The following is a 23,055-nucleotide window of genomic DNA, read 5'->3' as shown; positions in this document are numbered from 1 at the left end:
TTTTTTTTTTTATTATTTTTAACAGGAGAAATAAAGAACATTTCTCCTGCAATGTAAAGCTTGCTGTCATGAACATAACTCATTCATGAACTGTCATGAATGAGTTAGGTTTTTGACAGCTCAAGATAGTGATCTGTAATTGGCTGGAGCAGGACGCATGGCTTTGCTTACATTGGGATCAAGTGATCGCATAGCGATCACATGATCACCGGGTCCCGTTCACCGGGATCTGCATTCCGCTGGGTCTGCCGGACACAGCGGTCACGCGGGGGGGTTGGGGAATGCTGCGCCCCATGTGTTAGTACAACCAAAGCGATGTACGGGTACGTCGCTTTGCCTGTAGCTGCCGTCTGTAAAACATGGTGGAGGCAGTGTGATGGCATGGGCATGCATGGCTTCCAGTGGCACTGGGTCATTGGTGTTTATTGATGATGTGACAGAAGCAGCCGGATGAATTTTGCATTGTTTAGAGATATACCGATTGGACGGCGCTTCAAAGTACAGATGGACAATGATTCAAAAACACTCTGCAAAAGCAACCCAGGAGCTTTTGAATGAAAAGAAGTGGAATATTCTGCAATGGCCGAGTCAATCACCTGATCTCAACCCAATTGAGCATGCATTTCACTTGCTGAAGGCTAAACTAAAAGGCAGAACTATCCACAAAGAACAACTGAAGACAGCTGCAGATAGAGCCTGGCAAAGCATCAGAAAGGAGGAAACCCAGTCTTTGGTAATGTCCATGGGTTCCAGACTTCAGGGAGTCATTGCCAGTAAAAGGATTCTCAACAAAATAATAAAAATGAATATTTTATTTATGATTATATTCATTTATATTCATTTGTCCAATTACATTTGAGCCCCTGCAAATGGAGGGACTGTGTATAAAAACGGTCGCAGTTCCTAAAATTTGTACTTGATATTTATGTACAACCCCTTAAATTAAAGCTGAAAGTCAGCACTTCAAATTAATTTGGATTGTTTTATTTTAAATTATTCTGGTGGCATACAGAGCCAAAAGTATGAAAATTGTGCCTGTGCCCAAATATGTATGAACCTAGTTATATAATGTGCAAGTAATATATTGTCTGAAAAGTTATAAAGTCCGGCATATATTCTTGTAACCTTCGAACAATTCCACCACTCCAAGTGAGATTCTTCTATATTAGCATCATTCTTTTGAAATCACCATGCAGTGCTCATCCACCACCTAACAGCTTAAATTAACTCACCAGAACTATACGCTGGTCATGCTAAAACCAGGGAAAACACTTGTTAGCTCTGGGAGTGATAATCTGCAGCTTGTAATCCTATCTCCAAAGACTCCTCAGGACCAGTATCACAACATCTTATAATGACTCATGAGGAAAAAAAGAAGAAGAAAAGAGGAACTTCCATAGCGTAAAACCATACCAACTGTTTATTCTGATAAAAACATAAAACCACTCACATTGATTAGTGTCTCTACCGACACTAGTGAAATCGCGTAAGGTAGTAAACATAGGCCATCCCCAGCCATATCCCAGGACCACAAGATACTGTTGCTGTACGTGGTGACGTCACCCCCCGGAGGCCCAGAAGTGGTGGGCCCGGCTGGTTGGCCACGCTGTAGCCATCATTCTGCTATAGCCTGGTCGGCAACTGATTAAACATTTTTTAGGGTATGAGTACCTAGTTTTGATAGGTACCCTCTTCCACTTCAAGTTTGCCCCCCCCCCATCCTTTGCCTGCAGCCTGCTAGGACACATCACAGGTCCCAGAAGGCTGTGGGTCCATTCACAATGCGCAATGAGAAGTTGGCTTTGAAACCGTAAGGAGTCTCAGCCGGATTCCCACACTAGACGTGGCAGCGCCAGGGACCTGAAGACTGGCGAGGAACTATCCCAGATGAGGACAGTGCTGGATCCTTGGACAGCTAAGTGTCCTTTTATTTAAAAGAGCTGCTAACTTTTAAGTTTTTCTCTCTAGGATGAAGATCCTCTTTCATTTGTAAACTTTTATCTACAAAGAAAAGTTGTAGATCAAGTACAATTTCTGTCACAGTCCATGTACTAGAATGCAACAAACAGCCATCCACACAAATTCACGTGAATGTTTAGAAGATCTGCCATCCATAAAGTCTGCCCATTCATACGGTTTCATTGGCATGACTAATTCCAGATTAATCACAGGTCAGAAAGTGACACGCCGCAACAGATGTAACATAATGCTCACATCAAAAATGTTTCATGCTTAATAAGAAAACAAACTTGTGAAGTTAAAATGATTGGAGCGTTGGCCGTTGGTCAGTGACTCACAAGCAGCTCCCCATAATGGCAAGCGAATGACCTCATGCCCATTAGTGGCGCCTAACTCGTTAACACAGGAATTACTGTACGTTATGACTGTCGTCTGTGCGAGGTACGCAGGGCACGGGGCCTTTAAAGTGCAAGACTGCAAAACATGAGCGGTAATTTGACTTTACAGAATAGCCAACCAAGTGGAACATGATCCATGGAAAAAGACGCACCATGCATGTTTTAAAGGTGACCATTTTGAGTGCAGATTTTTGCCAATCACCATTTTCTCAAAAGTATGGTAATATTTTGATAAATGCACTTGGCTAAAATACTGTATGTAGTGATAGTATTTAGTCTATTAATCCCTCTTTTTGTCACATGCCTGGATTTATATATTTTTCTAAATGTACACTAAGCTGTGAAGCAAAAACACCAGTTAAAGGAATTGGGACAATCTATAATGCTACCAGGGGTACTTACAACAATCACCCTATATTTCCAATGTTTTAAGTGGATTTACACCCCGGCTGCATGAAAACAATGTATGATAAACAAATTGCCAATGATTTTTTTCCTTTTTCAAAATGCTGTTTTCATAATTTTCGGTCATCTACGTGTTGCTGGTCTTCTCCAGCCTCTTTGCAGCTAAATCAAATACCACCAAATGACTGAAAACACACAATGAAGCAATTGTCAGTAGACATAATCTCATACTTGGGGCCATCTATGTTCTGCAGTTACGATGGTTTTACAACAATGCATGGCAACACAAGTACCACAATGCAGTGACATTTGTTTTGCAATTGTACCCCAAGGCACTAGTACAACAGCTGGCAATACAACCACACTACAAAGCTTGACATGTGCGTTCTTGTGTGCTGCGTCCATTTTGCCTGCCTGATAGTACATGGTCAGCCCCCCTGGAGTAATGCAAGCCATAGATGGAGCAATTTTCTTTCCTGCAACCACAAATTTGCTTAAATTTCCCCATCAACACATTCAGGTGTCCGTTTATGAACCAGCGGTAATAGATCGCTGCTCAGTTCTCCGGCATTCTCGGAGAACACAGTTCTCCTGTGAATGCAGTTTATGAAGCAGTTCTCCAAACGCTGGAGAACGGTCTCCAAACGCTGGAGAACGGTCTGCAAACTCTGGAAAATGGCTGATTTTACTATAATCTCGCAAGATTACAGTAAAAGATCAGTTTACTAAGCAGAGGTAAATTATCTCTGCTTAGTTTGCGGTCCCTCTGATTCTCCAGCTCTGGGCTGGAGAATCTGGAGGGAGAACACAGATCACCAGTGAAGGGCTGACATGATCTCCTGAGTGTCATAAACTGTAAATGACCAGAGAATAGCTGAGATCCGTTGAATCGCAGCTATTCTCTGTGTCATAAACGGACACCTCAGTCCTCATGCACACTGGACGTTTTTACAGTGGCTGTTTTTGGCTTTTTGACCTTTTTTTCTACAGCTAGTAAACCCCCCAGCATGTTATCCTATGTGTCCATGCACACAGACTCTAATTGACGTTTTTTGGCAGGGACCTTTTTGGAAGGAAAAAAAAACAGGACTAGTGGGTTTCTAGAGGAGTTTTTTAGCTGTAAAAATGCTCTAATGCTGAAAAACGTGGTAAAAAACACAAAACTGGCGTTTTTGGACTTTTTTTTACCAAAATAAATACATTTTTTTAAACGCGGCAAAATACCGCTAAACGCTAAAAAAAAAAAGCTGAAAAAACTCACGTTGTTAATGTTTACACAGCTAATACTACCAGCGTTATCAATACGTCCCGTGTGCATGAGGACTTAGTTTTGATGGAGGAATCCCTCCCACTGGGAACACAATGAGAACTACTAGCGGCTATAATAGCTGCTAGCAATTATTGCATGTACAGTTGAAGAAAAAGTATGTGAACCCCTTGGGATTATGTGGAGTTTTGCATGAATTGGGCATAAAATGTGCTCTGAACGTCATCTAAGTCACAACAATAGAAGAACACAGTCTGCTGAGCATAATACTACACAAGATGTTGCCATGGTTTAATTGCACATAACATGTAAACATTCACAGCGCAGGGAAGAAAAAGTATGTGAACCTTTGGACTTAATAACTGGTTGACCCTCATTTGGCAGCAATAACCTCAACCAAACGTTTCCAGTAGTTGCAGATCAGACCTGCACAACGATCTGGAGTAATTTTGGACCACTCCTCTTCACAAAACTGTTTCAGTGTAGCAATATTCTTGGGATGTCTGGTGTGAATCGCTCTCTTAAGGTCATGCCACAGCATTTCAATCGGGTTGAGGTCAGGATTCTGACTGGGCCACTCCAGAAGGCGTATTCTGTGCTGTTGCAGCCATTGTTTTGTTGAATTACTTGTATGCTATGGGTCATTGTCCTGTTGCATCACCCATCCTCTGCGGAGCTTCAGTTGACGGACAGATGGTCGTACGTTTTCCTGCAAAATGTCTTGATAAACTCTGGAATTCATTTTCCCATCAATGACAACAATCCGTCCAGGCCCTGAGGCAGCAAAGCAGCCCCAAACCATGATGCTCCCTCCGCCATGTTTTACAGTGGGGATGAGGTTTTGATGTTGGTGTGCTGTGCCTTTTTTTCTCCACACATAGTGTTGTGTGTTCTTCCCAAACAACTCAATCTTGGTTTCATCTGTCCACAGTATATTTTGCCAGTAGTGCTGTGGAACATCCAGGTGCTCTTTTGCAAACTTCAAACGTGCTGCAATATTCTTTCTGGACAGCAATGGCTTCCTCCGTGGTGTCCTCCCATGTACTCCATTCTTGTTTCATGTTTTCCTTATTGTAGATGTGTCAACAAAAATGTTAGCATGTGCCAGAGATTTCTGTAGGTCTTTAGCTGACACTCTGGGATTCTTCTTACCTCATGCAGCATTCTGCGCTGTGCTCTTGCAGTCATTTTTACAGGACGACCATGCCTAGGGAGAGTAGCAACAGTGCTAAACTTTCTCCATTTGTAGACAGTCTGTCTAACCGTGGACACATGAACATCAAGGCTTTTGGAGATACTTTTGTAACCCTTTCCAGCTTCATGCAAGTCAACAATTCTTGATCGTAGGTCTTCTGAGAGCTCTTTTCTGCGAGGCATGGTTCACATCAGACAGTGCTTCTTGAAACCAGTAAACCTAAAACAGGTGTGTGCTTTTTAAGGGCAGGACAGCTGTCAGCAACACATCCAATATCATCACACTGATTGGAGTCAAGGTTGGCTCACTCCTGGCTCCAATTAGCTCTGGGAGAAGTCATTAAGCTAGGGCCTCACATACTTTTTCCTCCCTGCACTGTGAATGTTTACATGTTATGTGCAATTAAACCATGGCAACATCTAATGTTTGTGTAGTATTATGTTCAGCAGACTGTGTTCTTCTATTGTTGTGACTTAGATGACGTTCAGAGCACATTTTATGCCCAATTCATGCAAAAATCCACGTAATCCCAAGGGGTTCACATACTTTTTCTTGCAACTGTAAAATCCGACAGGCTGGTTGTACCAAGCATGATCAATCAACTTGGGTACATTCAGCCTGCTCATACATGGTTAAAATATCAGCCGGTCTGTGCTGAACCGGCCAAGATTCGAACAGTCTATGGCTGGCATAAGACATGATGGACTGTTGGCAGTAAGGATCTAATTACAGAGAACAATGAGGATGGGGATGGTTTACATCCAGAGCTACCCACCTGTATCTTACTCTGGTACCAAACTGTTCTTATCTCCTTTTTCTGGCCTCAAGTTAAACATCAGGATCCCTGGTGATGTCTTCTCTGTTCTTTTAAAGCAGCGGTTCTCAACCTGGGGGTCGCAACCCCTTTGGGGGTCGAACGACACTTTCACAGGGGTCGCCTAAGACCATCGGAAAACACATATTTCCGATGGCCTTAGGAACCGAGACACCGCTACTCTATCCGTCTCCAGGTGTGGGCGGGATGACATGCCGTCCCTGTCATCTGGACACACCCCTGGGATCAATCCTCGCCGGTGATTGGCCGCCGGAACTGTAGCTCAGGAGAGGCACACAGGCGGCCAATCACCGGCGAGGAGGTGGAGCTTGGAGAGGAGGAGCCGAGCGGCACCGCGAAGATCGAGCGAGTGAAGAGGAGGAAAGCGGCCGGAGAAGGAAGACGTCTGACCGGTAAGTGTCTGTACCATGGGAGAGGGAGGGAGGGAGGGAGCGAGCGAGCCCAGGCTGGAGCAGGGGTCAGCAAGGTAAGTATCATTGGTGTCAGTGGGAGGAATAGTGCCCCATCATTGGTGTCACTAATACCAATGATGGGGCACTATTCCTCCCCCCCCACTGACACCAACGATGGGGCACTATTCCTCCCCCCACTGACACCAACGATGGGCCACTATTCCTCCCCCCACGGACACCAACGATGGGGCACTATTCCTCCCCCCACTGACACCAACGATGGGGCACTATTCCTCCCCCCACTGACACCAACGATGGGGCACTATTCCTCCCCCCACTGACACCAACGATGGGGCACTATTCCTCCCCCCACTGACACCAACGATGGGGCACTATTCCTCCCCCCACTGACACCAACGATGGGGCACTATTCCTCCCCCCACTGACACCAACGATGGGGCACTATTCCTCCCCCCACTGACACCAACGATGGGGCACTATTCCTCCCCCCACTGACACCAACAATGGGGCACTATTCCTCCCCCCACTGACACCCACGATGGGGCACTATTCCTCCCCCCACTGACACCCACGATGGGGCACTATTCCTCCCACTGATACCAGCGATGGGACCCTATTCCTCCCACTGACACCAATGATGGGGCGCTATTCCTCCCACTGACACCAATGATGGGGCGCTATTCCTCCCACTGACACCAATGTTGGGGCACTATTCCTCCCACTGACACCAATGTTGGGGCACTATTCCTCCCACTGACACCAATGATGGGGCGCTATTCCTCCCACTGACACCAATGTTGGGGCGCTATTCCTCCCACTGACACCAATGTTGGGGCACTATTCCTCCCACTGACACCAACGTTGGGGCACTATTGCTCCCACTGACACCAATGATGGGGCACTATTCCTCCCACTGACACCAACGATGGGGCACTATTCCTCCAACTGACACCAACGATGGGGCACTATTCCTCCCACTGACACCAACGATGGGGCACTATTCCTCCCACTGACACCAACGATGGGGCACTATTCCTCCCCCCACTGACACCAACGATGGGGCACTATTCCTCCCCCCACTGACACCAACGATGGGGCACTATTCCTCCCCCCACTGACACCCACGATGGGGCACTATTCCTCCCACTGACACCAACGATGGGGCACTATTCCTCCCACTGACACCAACGATGGGGCACTATTCCTCCCACTGACACCAACGATGGGGCACTATTCCTCCCACTGACACCAACGATGGGGCACTATTCCCCCCACTGACACCAACGATGGGGCACTATTACTCCCACTGACACCAATGATGGGGCACTATTCCCCCCACTGACACCTATGATGGGGCACTATTCCTCCCACTGACACCAATGATGGGGCACTATTCCTCCCACTGACACCAATGATGGGGCACTATTCCTCCCACTGACACCAAGGATGGGGCACTATTCCTCCCACTGACACCAATGATGGGGCACTATTCCTCCCACTGACACCAATGATGGGGCACTATTCCTCCCACTGACACCAAGGATGGGGCACTATTCCTCCCACTGACACCAATGATGGGGCACTATTCCTCCCACTGACACCAATGATGGGGCACTATTCCTCCCACTGACACCAAGGATGGGGCACTATTCCTCCCACTGACACCAACGATGGGGCACTATTCCTCCCCCCACTGACACCAACGATGGGGCACTATTCCTCCCCCCACTGACACCAACGATGGGGCACTATTCCTCCCACTGACACCAATGACGTGGCACTACTCCTCCCACTGCAAAATTACAGTTATGAAGTAGCAACGAAAATAATTTTATGGTTGGGGGTCACCACAACATGAGGAACTGTATTAAGGGGTCGCGGCATTAGGAGGGTTGAGAACCACTGTTTTAAAGTGATATTAAATTAAATAAAATAATTTGAAATAAAAAACATGTCATACTTACCTGGCTCTGCATAACGGTTTTACATACAACAGCCTCAATCCTCCTGTTCTCGGGTTCCCCGCTAGAGCTCCTGGCACCTCCCTCCTGCTGATTGCCCCCAGAGCAAACAATTTGCTATGGGGCACTCAAGCAGGCTCGCTCCAAAGCTACAGCACTGTGTTCATTCACACACAGACGCAGCTCGGCCCAGCCCCCTCTCTCTCCTCTTTGGCTTAATGGCTATGATTGACACCCGCTGCTGCCTCAGCCAATGAGGAGGGAGAGTCCCCGGAGAGCTGAGGCTCTCGTGCACATCGCTAGATTGAGATGGGGCTAAGTATTAGGGGGGCTGATGTACACAGAAGGTTTTTTACCTTCATGCATTAAAATGGGGCTGATTTACTGAAACTGGAAAATGTGGTGCAGCTGTACATGGTAGCCAATCAGCTTCTAACTTCAGCTTGGTCAGTTAACAACTTGGCGACCGCCCCATAGCAGTGTTACTGCTACAGGGCTGCCACTGTGTGTAGAATCACAGGGGCGTGACCGTGTGCCCCCAGCGCGCCTGTGATTTGTCACAGCAGAAGCTGATCAGCGCATGCCACCCAATGGATGACCTCTGGCACAAGCTGATTACCGATGAGAGATACAGAATACAGCTCTTCCTGTGTAAACAAGGCAGAGCTGTGTCCTATCAGCGGCAATGTGCAAAGCAGGGAATAAAATCCAGCACATCACCTAGTAAAAACACCCCACAGTGCACACACACAAAGCACTGTTAGGCACACATTTAACCCTTTGATCGCCCTAGATATTAACCCCTAACCAGCCAGTTTCATTAGTACAGCGACAAGTTGTTGATCGCTGCCATTACTAGTATTAAAAAAAAAAAATTACACACACGTTCCAGAGTTTGTAGACGCTATAACTTTTGCGCAAACCAATCAGTATACGCTTATTGGGAATTTTTTTACCAAACATATGTAGGACATATATTGGCCTAAATTTATGAAGAAATTTGATTTTTAAATCGGATATGATTTACAGCAGAAAGTAAAAAAAATATATATATATTTTTTTTCAATTCTTTTTTTTTTTGTTTATAGCGCAAAAAATAAAAAACCTAGGAGGTGGTCAAATACCAGAAAGAAAAGAAAGCTGTATTTGTGGGGGGAAAAAAATGGCATAAATTTAATTTATGTACAGCGTTGCATGACCACGCAGCTGAAACTAAGGCAGTGCTGTATAGCAAAAAATTACCTGGTCATGAAGGGGGGGGGGGGGCAAGTGGTTTAGCAAAAAAATCTGGAAGCCGACTGGTTCCTATGTAGAGCTAGACCAGATTTTGCACTCTCCAGATTTAGTAAACCAACCCCATTCTGCCTGTCACTCCAGCCACTCATACTGCTGCCGAAGGACAATGCAGCTTACTGTATGCAGCTAATGCTATTACAATCCACTACAGCACACACACCAGCCTAATAGAACAGTTTGTTTGGACCAGCTTGGCCAAAATGAACAATTTAAAGTGAAAATAAACCTGAAATTCTACTTTTAGGAACTGTACTCAATGAAAGGAACATCAATATGAGAGCCATTTTAGCCAAGAATGTACAGGTAATCCCTATCCTCTGCCAAATCCTGTTTTAGAGGTCATGTCTGAAGACTTGCAGATTTTAGCATTGTCGATAACTATTCAAACGCCTGACAAAAGCTACCTTATTATTCACTAACACATATTTAACTCATTAATACCTAAAACATGTTTCAAGAACTGCAGAGACATTTTTTTCCCTCAACTCAAAACGAAATACATCAAAACAAAAACCATCGTTGTGGCATTACCGATAAACTATTTTAACCACTTGCCTACAGAGCACTTTCACCGCTTTCCTGCCCATGCCACTTTTCAGCTTTCAGAGCTGTCACACTTTGAATGACTATTGCGCAGTGATGCAACACTGTACCCATATGAAATTTTTATCATTTTTTTTCCTTTTACACAAATAGAGCTTTCTTTTGGTGGTATTTAATCACCACTGGGTTATTTTTTGCTAAACAAAAAAAAAAAAAAGACAAAATTTGGGAAATTTTCTTAGTTTCTGTAATAAAATGTTTTAAAAATAATAAAATGTTTAAATAAGTAATTTTTTTTCCTTCACTGATGAGGCTGCACTGATAGGCACTGATAAACAGCAATGACAGGCAGCACTGGTGGGTGGGTACTAATAGACTTTACTGATAGGCATCCAAAATGGACACTGATAGGCATCTCTGATGGGAATGCACTGATGATCAGTGTAGATGTCTCCTCTGAAGATTGCCACTTATTGGCTCTCCTCTTCTCATGTGCTGCCAGAGCAAGGAAAGGACTGCCGATAACCGGTGTTCGCTGTGTCCTAGGGACCCCGGGGGCGCACATACAGTGGGCAAAAAAGTATTTAGTCAGCCACCAATTGTGCAAGTTCTCCCACTTAAAAAGACGAGAGAGGCCTGTAATTGGCATCATAGGTAGACCTCAACTATGAGAGACAAAATGAGAAAAAAAATCCAGACAATCACATTGGCTGATTTGGAAAGAATTTATTTGCAAATTATGGTGGAAAATAAGTATTTGGTCAATATGAAAAGTTCATCTCAATACTTTGTTATATATCCATTGTTGGCAATGACAGAGGTCAAACGTTTCCTGTAAGTCTTCACAAGGTTGGCACACACTGTTGCTGGTATGTTGGCCCATTCCTCCATGCATATCTCCTCTAGAGCAGTGATGTTTTGGGGTTGTCGCTGGGCAACATGGACTTTCAACTCCCTCCAAAGGTTTTCTATGGGGTTGAGATCTGGAGACTGGCTAGGCCACTCCAGGACCTTGAAATGCTTCTTACGAAGCCACTCCTTCGTTGCCCGGGCGGTATGTTTGGGATCATGGTCATGTTGGAAGACCCAGCCACGTTTCATCTACAATGCCCTTGCTGATGGAAGGAGGTTTGCATTCAAAATCTCACGATACATGGCCCCATTCATTCTGTCCTGTACATGGATCAGTCGTCCTGGTCCCTTTGCGGAGAAACAGCCCCAAAGCATGATGTTGCCACCCCCATGCTTCACAGTAGGTATGGTGTTCTTTGGATGCAACTCAGCATTCTCTCTCCTCCAAACATGACGAGTTGTGTTTCTACCAAACAGTTCTATTTTGGTTTCATCTGACCATATGGCATTCTCCCAATCCTCTTCTGGATCATCCAAATGCTCTCTAGCAAACGTCAGATGGGCTCGGACATGTGCTGGCTTAAGCAGGGGGACACGTCTGGCACTGCAGGATCTGAGTCCCTGGCGGCGTAGTGTGTTACTGATGGTAGCCTTTGTTAAGTTGGTCCCAGCTCTCTGCAGGTCATTCACTAGGTCCCCCAGTGTGGTCCTGAGATTTTTGCTCACCGTTCTTGTGATCATTTTGACCCCAAGGGGTGAGATCTTGCGTGGAGTCCCAGATCGAGGGAGATTATCAGTGGTCTTGTATGTCTTCCATTTTCTAATTATTGCTCCCACAGTTCATTTGCTCACACCAAGCTGCTTGCCTATTGCAGATTCAGTCTTCCCAGCCTGGTGCAGGTCTACAATTTTGTTTCTGGTTTCCTTCGACAGCTCTTTGGTCTTCACCATAGTGGAGTTTGGAGTGTGACTGTTTGAGGTTGTGGACAGGTGTCTTTTATACTGATAACAAGTTCAAACAGGTGCCATTGATACAGGTAATGAGTGCAGGACAGAGGAGCCTCTTAAAGAAGAAGGTACAGGTCTGTGAGAGCCAGAAATCTTCCTTGTTTGTAGGTGACCAAATACTTATTTTCCACCATAAATTGCAAATAAATTCTTTCCAAATCAGCCAATGTGATTGTCTGGATTTTTTTTCTCATTTTGTCTCTCATAGTTGAGGTCTACCTATGATGCCAATTACAGGCCTCTCTCATCTTTTTAAGTGGGAGAACTTGCACAATTGGTGGCTGACTAAATACTTTTTTGCCCCACTGTACGTTGCTAGAGTGGGAGGACGTCATATCTTCCCAGAAGAGAGCTCCTGCCCATCCGTTATTTGGCAATACGGCGGGCGGAAGGCGGTTAAAGAAAGTCAGTTTGGTTCGGTCTGGAACCTCTGGAAAAATTCAACTCTCCTTCATGACCCCCTCTTCCAGGGAGGGGACATGAATACATTTTCACCTTTTGGGGAATTTGGTGGAAAAGGATTTTCCTGAGGTTGGTCTCATTTATGTATATCTAAACCGGACCCAAAGTAGAATTAAATTCAACCTTTGTTCTTTCCACCATCTGCATGCATATTGTACATGCCTCTTTTGTCAATATCTTCTAAATGTATTAAAGCTGTACCATTATTGAGATAACATTTTTGCTTTGATCGGTGACTTGTACTTGATCCTAAATTCTCAACACACTAGCCATGCATGATCTGAGCGTCTACCATTACTGGCTAACTAAATAGATTGCAGTGGAAGCATTTGAAGAATGTTGGCCTCTTTTGCCTGAAGAAGAGGTTGGCGTGCTTGGAAATCTTGTACTAAAATCTAGTTAGTGAATAAATAGCATCACCCTAAGGCCTTATGCACACAGAGTGTTAAAAAAGCTGCTTTTAGGAGTGCTTGGCATTGTTTTTTTTCTGCCTCTAAAAACGCACCTCCATGTTTAGTTGTGGGCAGTACAGAGGCTAAGTGGTTAGCACTTCCACCTAGCAGCACTGGGGTCATCTGTTCGAATCCCAACCATAGCACTACCTACCTGGAGTTTGCATGTTCTCCCTGTGCCTGCGTGGGTTTCCTCCATGTACTCTGGTTTCCTCTCGCTCTCCAAAGACATACTGGTAAATTAATTGGCTCCTAGTATGTGTATGTATGAATGTGAGTTAGGGACCTTAGAGTGCACGGCCCTTGAGGTCAGGGACTGATGTGAATGTACAATACATAAGTAAAGTGCTGCGTAAAATTGACAGTGCTATACAAGTACCTGTAAAAATATAACAAACAGAAGCAGTGGTGTTTGGAGGCAGAACAAAACCCACTGCCAGTATGTCCAGGGGCAGCAGTGTTTTGGGAGAAAAATGCTTGATGTACGTTAACGCTGGGCATGTCAAAAGCTAGAGCATTAATCCATTTCACTGGCCAGCATAAATTATTATTCTGGACAATGAATTAAACTAATGCACTGACAAGCCTAAACACATCTAGATGTGTTTTTTTTTTTTCCAAAACGCTGCTGCCAGGGTGCCTGTGTGCATGGGGTCTAAACCCAAACTTCTCCCAATTTCTTCACTAAATTTACGTTCTAGCTACAAGCAGGGCTGTCACTAGACACACAACAATCACATCCAACAACTTCATAATCAGTGCGTTCAGTTGAACACATACTGACACTACAGGGGAGAGCAGACAGAAGGCAGGGAATCATTGGAATTTAGGGACAAAGCAATCCAGGATCAGGGGTGGAGGGAAGTGTAAACCGGGAAATGGACAGCTTGATAATAAGGGATGATCTGCTGATAATTGAGGATTGACAGTGGCATACCACATGGAGATCTGCTTTTTCTCTGGTAGATGCTGTCAGATCATACTGCTGGCAGTGATAACAACATTAGAGGTTCCCCTGCGTACTTCAAAGAATGCCTACGAATATGTGCCCTTAAATTATAAGATATAGGAGAAATATATATGAGAGTTTTAAAAGTGCAGTTTTTTAGAATCCTGAAAACTACACTCATGACACTTTTCAATAAGGCCTTTCCAAGTTTAAAAAGGAACTAATGCCAAGATCCGTAGCTCACCCAGCATACGAGGAGTGTCTAAAAAGTAATGAGAATGGTATTTTAAAAATTCTATTAAAAAAAAAATTTACAATTGAACATGGTCTCCTTCAAAGTATGCACCTTGTTAATGTACACAACTCTCCTTGCAATTTTTCCAATGTTCATAGCATCCCTGGAAGTCTTCAAGTGGAATGGCATTTAGAGCTTGTGTAGTGGCTCTTTGGGCATTATCCACACTACCAAAATGGTGTCCTTTCAAACCCTTCTTCATCTTTGGGAATATGCAAAAGGCGCAACAAGGAGCCAAGTAGGGGCTGTAGGGTGGATGAGGAAGAATTGTGATGTGTTTTTTAGCCAAAGACTCTCCGACAGCCAAAGCACTGGGACTTGGACACTTTTGACCAGTAGGTACAAGTTCCTTATGGACAATTTCTTGTGGATCTAAAAAAAAACAAAAAAAACAATGACCATTGATTTGACTTCTGATTTGCTCATTCGAGCGCCTTTTGAGCGAGGGGACGTAATGTGTACCATTCTAAACTTTGTTTCTTCGTCTCGGGATTGTACTCAGACACCCAAGATTCATCTCCCGTGATCACTCGACTCAAAAAAAAAATCAGGCTCTTTTTCCAAACGGGCCAAGAGGTCTTGGCAAACAAGTTGATAGTGCTCCTGATCAGGTGACAAGTTCTGTAGAACAAGTTTTGCACATACTTTTCTCATGTTCAAATCCTGAGTCATGATTTCATGAACAATTGGCTTGGTAATTCTCACTTCCTCTGCAATCATTCTGATGGTGAGCCATCAGTCACGGTTGAGAACAGACTTCATTGCATCCACATTCTGTTCCATTTTTGACGAAGAGGGGCACCCTGATTGTTGTTCATCTTCGACACCTTCTTGATGGCCTTGTGTCATCAGTACACTTGTGTGGATGATAACGCAGCTTCTTCATTAGCTTTCCTCACCATTTTCTGAGGCACTTTTACCCAATTTCACAAAATTTTATTGCGTACCACTGTTCCAAACTCGTTTGCATTTTTCTTAGTATGAGGCACTTGAACAGGGTGTCACAAAAAAAGAATGTCTCGACACTGACAAGGTTGGAACATAACTGATAAGTGTTTTAATGTATACCTGGCACCCCAGCCTAAGTGACCTTGGCTAGCTTCTCCCTTCACAGAGCCCTTCTCGAGCATAGGAGCTTCATTCTCATTATATTCTGGACATACAGTGAGAAACAGGAGTATTTGAACACCCTGCGATTTTGCAAGTTCTCCCACTTAGAAATCATGGAGAGGCCTGAAATTCACCTTGTAGGTGCATTCCCACTCTGAGAGACAGAGTTTAAAAGGGAAAAAAAAAAAAAAAAATAATTAGGAAATCACATTGTATTATTTTTGAAGAATTTGTCTTGCACTGCTGAACATAAGTATTTGAACACCTAAGAAACAGCCAGAATTCTGGCTCTCAAAGACCTGTTACTGTGCCTTTAAAATGTCCACCTCTACTCCACTCATTAATCTAACTTAGTAGCACCCGTCTGAACTCTTTAAAGACACCTGTCCACCCCACAGTCAGTCAGACGCTGACTACTACCATGGGCAAGACCAAAGAGCTGTCAAAAGACACCAGAGACAAAATTGTGGAACTCCACAAGGCTGGAAAGGGCTACGGGGCAATTGCCAAGCAGCTTGGTGAAAATAGATCAACTGTTGGAGCAATTGTTAGAAAATGGAAGAGACTGTCAGTCTCCCTCGGACTGGGGCACCATGCAAGATCTCACCTCGTGGGGAATTACTGATGATAAGAAAGGTGAGGAATCAGCCCAGAACTACAAGGGAGGAGCTGGTCAATGACATGAAGAGAGCTGGGACCACAGTTTCAAAGGTCACTGTCGGTAGAACACTACGCCGTCATGGTTTCAAATCATGCATTGCACAGAAGGTTCCCCTGCTCAAGTCATCACATGTCCAGGCCCGTCTGAAGTTTGCCAATGACCATCTGGATGATCCAGAGGAGGCATGGGAGAAAGTCATGTGGTCAGATGAGACCAAAGTTGAACTTATTGGTCTAAACTTCACTTGTTGTGTTTGGAGGAAAAGAAGGATGCATTGCATCCCAAGAACACCATCCCTACTGTGAAGCATGGGGGAGGGGGTAACATCATGCTTTGGGGGTGCTTTTCTGCGAAGGGGACAGGACGACTGCACTGTATTAAAGAGAGGATGAATGGGGCCATTTATTGTGAGAATTTGAACAACAACCTCCTTCCCTCAGTCAGAGCATTGAAGATGGGTCGTGGCTGGGTCTTCCAACATAACAACGACCCAAAGCACACAGCCAGGATAACCAAGGAGTGGCTCCGTAAGAAGCATATCAAGGTTCTGGAGTGGCCTAGCCAGTCTCCAGACCTAAATCCAATAGAACACCTTTGGAGGGAGCTGAAACTCCGTGTTGCTCAGCAACAGCCCCGAAACCTGACAGATCTAGAGGAGATCTGTGTGGAGGAGTGGGCCAAAATCCCTGTTGCAGTGTGTTCAAACCTGGTCAAGAACTACAGGAAACGTTTGACCTCTGAAATTGCAAACAAAGGCTTCTGTACCCAATATTAACACTGATTTTCTCAGGTGTTCAAAATACTTATGTTCAGCAGTGCAAGACAAATACATTCTTTAAAAATCATACAATGTGATTTCCTGAATTTTTTTTTTAAATCTATCTCTCAGAGTGGGAATGCACCTACAATGCGAATTTCAGACCCCTCCATGATTTCTAAGTGGGAGAACTTGCAAAATCGCAGGGTGTTCAAATACTTCTGTTCCTCATATGAAAAGCTGCAGCTATTCTAAAGTCGAGTTAGGCGAGCTGAGCGCAGATATTGGTAACCAAGATTACTTGGCCTAACTTAGTCAGTAGTCCCTCTATACCTTACAGCTGTTTGTAGTTTGCTACAAAAAAGAAAAAATAGATATAGGTCACCTAAAACTAGTAAAGTAGCAGGACTAAACATGTGAACTAAGACTAGCAGAGTTTGGACTTTACCGTACTTAAAGTGGTGTTACACCCGAAAGCAAACATTATATTGCAGCTTACCAATTCTTAGATGTGATGGCTGCATTGGTTTTCTTTTTTAGGCTTTTGTTTCATTTTCAGCTGGTGGTCTGATCAGCAAGTCTGTTGTTTTTTTCCAACAGAACAAGTTCTTCCACAAATAAATCCACAAGAGGGTAAACTAAATATTTAACACTGAAATGTGTGCTTTTAATGATCAGCTTTAATTTATATAAAACCTTTATCCGAAAAGGAAACAAAATGTTGCTGTAACTGCTTGTGTAACTGGAGTGTGAGCTGTAGTTTAGCTTTAATTGGTTAGTGTAACTTAACCACTTCAAGTCCGGACACTTTAACCCCCTTCCTGTCCAGGCCAATTTTCAGCTGTCAGCGCTATCACACTTTGAATGACAATTGCGCGGTCATGCAACACTGTACCCATATGAATTGTTTAGCACTTTTTTGCGACAGATAAAACTTTATTTTGGTGGTATTTATTCATCACTGGGATTTTTTTTTTCTTTTTGCTATATAAATGAAAAAGTCCAAAAATTTTGAAAAAAAAAAGTGTTTTTCTTATAAAATTTTGCAAATAAATAATCTTTCTTCATAAATCTGGGCCAAAATGTATTCAGTTATCTTTTTAGTAAAAAAATAACCCAAATTAGTTTATAACCAAAAATTATAATCTTTCAAAATGTTTTTTACATTTTTATTTTATTATTTATGTCTTTTTTAACATACTGTCACCCTAGCAGTACAGTGTCACCACTACTTGTGATGAAGGCTGTGAAAGCAATCATTTCTCCTCTCTGACTGCATTCTTGCAGCCATTGAGAAATACTGTGTGAGCTGTGATTGGACACAGCTTGTCACATGGTACAAGGCTGTTGTGACTAGCCTTGTACCATGTAATCTCTGTGATCATTCACAAATTTCACACGTAGTAAGCAATGATGTCAGAAGTGACATCTTGCTTACTACTATTGGTCAATCAGTGATCACATGATTGGGACCTCACACAGAGGTCCCGTACAGCGATTGGTGTTCCGCTGTGTCCTCCCAGGGAGCGCGGACAGGCTAAGGTGACATATTTTCTTTAATGAGAATCTCCTCTGGGCTCCAATGAAGATCACATGGCAATACATTCCTTCCCAGCTATTCTACCCGGAGAAGGTGACCTGGAAGTGACGTCATACAGACCACTTTCCAGGTTACAGCAAGAAGGGAAGGACAGCTCCTCCCTCTCCTCCAAAGGGTGGCACCTGCCATGTCGCAGATGGGCAAGCGGAGCCTGGAACACATGGTGGTGGCGTACGCACATGGGAGGGGGGGCTTGGTCGTCATTACCTAGGGTGTGTGGAAGCGATCAGGCAGCAACGCAGCCACCAGATTGCTGTCACCTGACAGGCAGAAGTCTGCTTGTCAGTTTTATACACAATCCTAGTGGCTGCAGCCACTGGATTGCGTGTAAAACCCCCGCTATCAGATCCGTAAGGCATACAGACCCAGCAACAAAAGGGCTAAAGCAGAAATAAACCCATGGATTTAAAACCCACAATCAAACAATAAATTGTAACTTACCAATTTTTAGATGTGATGGCTGCATTAGTTTTCTTTTTTTTCAGGTTTTCTTTCCTTTATTTTCACCTGGTGATCTGGCTAATAAGTCTGTTGTTTTTCAAAGAAACAAGCTGTTCTACAGATGTAGCACTTAAAGGGCTAAGAGAAAGCATTTAATACTGGCAGGGTTGCTTACAATGATTCGCTTTTACTTATGTAAAATCTTTATCCCCCCAAAAAAAACTATTTGCTGCAACTGCTTATAAAGTGTAAGTCACCGGTTAACACCAATGCAATCTGTCAGTTCAAATCGTGCAACTCCGACTCACACTGATTTTAAAAAAGGTTCCTGCACTATTTTTGGCACTTTCATGTGCGACTTGCATTGACATCTGTGCATGAAGTTGCACTGAGCGGTTGCTTCTTCAGCTGAAGCAGTGTGATTGTAAAGCCGCATTTGGTGAGAACCAGGGATTAGACTTCATTCACACCTGCACGATTTCCAATGCGACTTTGGAGAACAACTTTGTAATGGAACCAACCCAGACTGCGCTTGAGTACTTCCGTTAGAATACCGCTTCTCCGTCTGAACACCGACAACAGACACCACAGCCGACAATACAAGACTAGGCGACACCAGTCTTGAAGTAAACCAGGAGGTAGACTAGTTTATTTGAACACAGATACAAGATATATACACTCAGGGGACAACCCCCCTCCCTGCATAATGACACAGGGAGGGGCAATCTACATTTAGGAACAAGAGACACACAGGTATTCAAACTTCACACCAGCAGACAGTCCCATCAGGAGGGAGGGCTGCTGGAGACATCCCCCCACTAAGCTAATACACATAAACACATACATCCCATAATAGTTTGCTCCAAAGCCAGACAGACAATAGAACAATGGGATGCAGCCACATGACATTAAACAATCAACAACCCCCCACCCCAATATTAGGACAGATCACCCTGTACCCGTAACAGGCACAGGGTGACTTACACATAAGAGGGATAAGGGGAGCTGAGACAGGGGTCTCCCCACCTCTCCAAAGTGAGCTGGGTTCCATGAGCCCCCCACCCACAGTGACTCCCATCACAAACTTTGATGAGATTTTGATCTGACTTTACACTCTCTGGATCAAAGTTGCAGGATAGTAGTGCAAATACCTTTTTAAGTTGCACCGTTTTGAACAGGTTCCAATGAAAACAATGGGCTGCGACTTGTCATGCGAATTTGATGTCCAAAGTCACATGACACGTTGCACAAGTGTGAATGGAGCCTTAGCGGGAGCTTGGCTTCAGTTTGATAGTGTATTTAAATCTGCTAGTACAGCTAATATTCCCCTCCCCCCAAGACTGATAATGATGCTGTCCAAAGGTGCCCCTCTGTGCTCCTTCCAGAGTGGGGGCATTTTAATAAGGCAGATGTGTCACTGGCCAGATCAGCGGGTGAAAACAAGGAGAAAAAAATCTACAAAAAGAAAGAAGAAAACTAATGCAGTCACCACATCTGGTAAGCTGCAATATATTATTGGCTTTAATACCGATTTTCGATTAAGGTATGCCGTAAATGTTGCTCGTGTGCTCACCGAAACTGTCAAGCCATCCAACAGCTGGTGTCCTAACTGATCACATATGCGGCACCATGGCAACATCAAGTCACACAGAGGCTACGATGGCGGCTTCCTTGGCTGTAAAGGATCGCAGGGTTTAGTTCCACTTTAATAGAACATTTTTATAGAGGTCTATGAAGGGACACAGGGAGCCAGTTCTAATTTCATGAAGGGTTCAGTCCCCACAGAACAATGCCATAGCTGCTGGGGAACTACAAGTAGCAGGCTGCCCTGGCATGGTTGCAGGATACCTGTATAAAATGGTATCCAAGTTCCTGACAGCTGCAGCCCAGCCACTATGCACTCCGTACAGAGGAGGAAGAAGAGAACAGCACCTGATCCGTGCAGGAAGATGACAGAAGCCGTGTGTTTCCCGGCTGGAGACACCACACACCGAGATAGAGAGCAGGACGCCGCCATGACACCGCACTGGCTTCAATCCACACACTGCGCATGCGCCCTGCCAGGACCTGCCCGGCGTTCATTCCCCACACTGCGCATGCCCCTGACCATGACCTGTCCGGAGTCAATCCAACTGAGGAGTATGCGCCTTGCCAGGACCTCGCCTGCTTCAATCCACGCACTGAGCATGCGCTATGTAATGCCCTCTACCTGTACAGTGTCTGATATTGGTCATGGAAGGAGAGTGTAATAAACTAATTATGGGGGTTTCCTGGTCTTATATGAGAAAATCAGCATTGATGGGGAAGTTCTGGTATTAATATTGTTGGCCTTCTGGATTTCACTTCTAAAAATGATGCAAAACTGGTCGAAAATAACCAAAATGTAGGGTTGCCGCCTCATCCCTTTAAACCCGAACACGTTTTAATGACACGGGTTCTGAGGCTAATTTAATGCAGATAAGGCGCCAAGTAAGTTTAATTACCTCCTTAACCTCCTTAGCGGTATTCCCGAGTGTAGCTCGGGGTAAAGTTTCAGTACCAAAAGCGGTAACTCCGAGCTACACTAGGGCTTACCATGCGGCGTTGCTCAGGGAGTCCCTGCAGCACTTACCTTGTCCTTCGCTCCCGCGATGTGTCCCCTGTAGCGTCCCCGGCCATCTCCTCTGGCCGATGCCGGCATCTGGCTTCCGTGTTCCGGTCCCTGTGACATCGGGACGTACAGGCGCCAGGACCGGCAGCAAATTTGAAATTTTTTAAAAATGGCATTTTTTTAAAAATGATTATTACATAGTAAAATATTGCTGTTTCAATGCATTTCACATACATTTTGTCCCTGCTGCTTTGTCCTGTCCCCTGCCTGCATTTTGACTGTTCTTTCTGCCTGGAAACTTAGAAAAGTCCATGGCGTCCAAAAAGCGTCCCTTTACGTCAAAAGTGGTTTTAGACCAGCTAGAGAACAGCGATAGTAAATCAGAACCACTTGCAGAATTGAGTGATAATGATTCGTGGGGAAATTCGTCATCAGACACTGAAAACGATTTTGCGACTTTGCTCAGCGATGTGCAAATTTGCCTCTGTATTTCAAATTTCAGTGTTTTTGGTTTGATTATATTATTGAATTAAATTTATTATTATTATATTATTATTTTTTATGATTATTTATTAAATTATAATTTATGATTTCGTGTTTCATTATTTATCATACCCGGGATGTTTACTAGACTCTTGTTCGTACAGATTTCAGTGAGTTATTCCTAAAAATTACAGCCTACAATAAAAAACTACATATTTCTATGCAAAAAAATGGTACTGCTTTCAGCACAAAAAATCAGAAATAATCAGACCGCCGAGGAGGTTAATCAGCCACAGAACCTGTGTCATTAATATGTGTTCGGGTTTAAAGGGATGAGGTGGCAACTAGAGAGGAACCTAAATTTCGGCCACCAAAACATATCGGCCGAAAATAGCCCTATGGGTGTTTTGCCGATAGGAAAAATTTAGCCGATACCGGTGCCGATACAGGGGACTGTGTGTCCTGCAGATGTTGGGGGGGCGGCGGAGAAAGGCAGGAGAGGAGCAGTGTGTACAGTGACTGGCTGTCACTATGGGGTTTATTTACTAAAGCTGGAGAGTCCAAAATCAGACTCCCTTCTGCATAGAAACCAATCAGCTTCCAGGTTTCATTGCCAAAGCTTCATTGAACAAGCTGAGGTTAGAAGCTGATTGGTTTCTATGCAGAAGGGAGTCTGATTTTGGACTCTCCAGCTTTAGTAAATAAACCCCTATATGTCAGAGCCGGTTTTTAAATGTAAATACCAGATTTTTTTTTTCTTCACTATAGTTCAGAGAATGAGCTGTCACTTTCCCTCCAGCTAAAAGAAACAAAGTTTCCTTTTAGTTTCTTTCCCCAGCTAAAAGAAACAGGAATAGAAACATAGCTCTGGGGAAAGTGACAGCTCATTGAGCTATAGTGCAGAAAAAAAAAGCTGGCAATTGCATTTGAAAACCGGCACTGACATATAGTGACAGTCAGTGAGGGAGCCTCTCTGTATACACTGGTCCCTCGCTGTATACACTGCTCCTCTCCTGCCCCCTCCTTACACACACTGCCCCCCTTCCCCCTGCAAAGATGGCCTGTCAGTCATATGATATCACATAGGGGACTATTGGTCCCCTATGTGATAGCAATATAATCA

General features: G+C 44.2%; 1 protein-coding gene across 2 annotated transcripts in view; it reads right to left on the bottom strand.

The window, feature by feature from the left end:
* Positions 1-20,942, bottom strand: part of LYPLAL1 (lysophospholipase like 1) — a 74,610-nt gene extending 53,668 nt beyond the window's left edge. Inside the window, exon 1 of one of the 2 annotated variants that reach the window (XM_089685017.1) lies at positions 20,792-20,942. In XM_089685017.1, the coding sequence (XP_089541143.1) occupies positions 20,792-20,876 (85 nt within the window). In that variant the 5' untranslated portion in view covers positions 20,877-20,942. Of the gene's footprint in view, positions 1-20,707 lie in introns of both variants that reach the window. The other variant, XM_089685015.1, reaches the window with a different exon arrangement.
* Positions 20,943-23,055: the final 2,113 nt, after the last annotated feature.

This window comes from Staurois parvus, unplaced genomic scaffold (genome assembly GCF_062004578.1).
Source record: "Staurois parvus isolate SC_StPar_1 unplaced genomic scaffold, SC_StPar_1.0 ptg000362l, whole genome shotgun sequence".
In the NCBI taxonomy this organism is placed as follows: Eukaryota; Metazoa; Chordata; class Amphibia; order Anura; family Ranidae; genus Staurois; species Staurois parvus.
The sequence above is the reverse complement of the archived record's forward strand: the minus strand, read 5'-3'. Positions and strand labels throughout refer to the sequence as shown.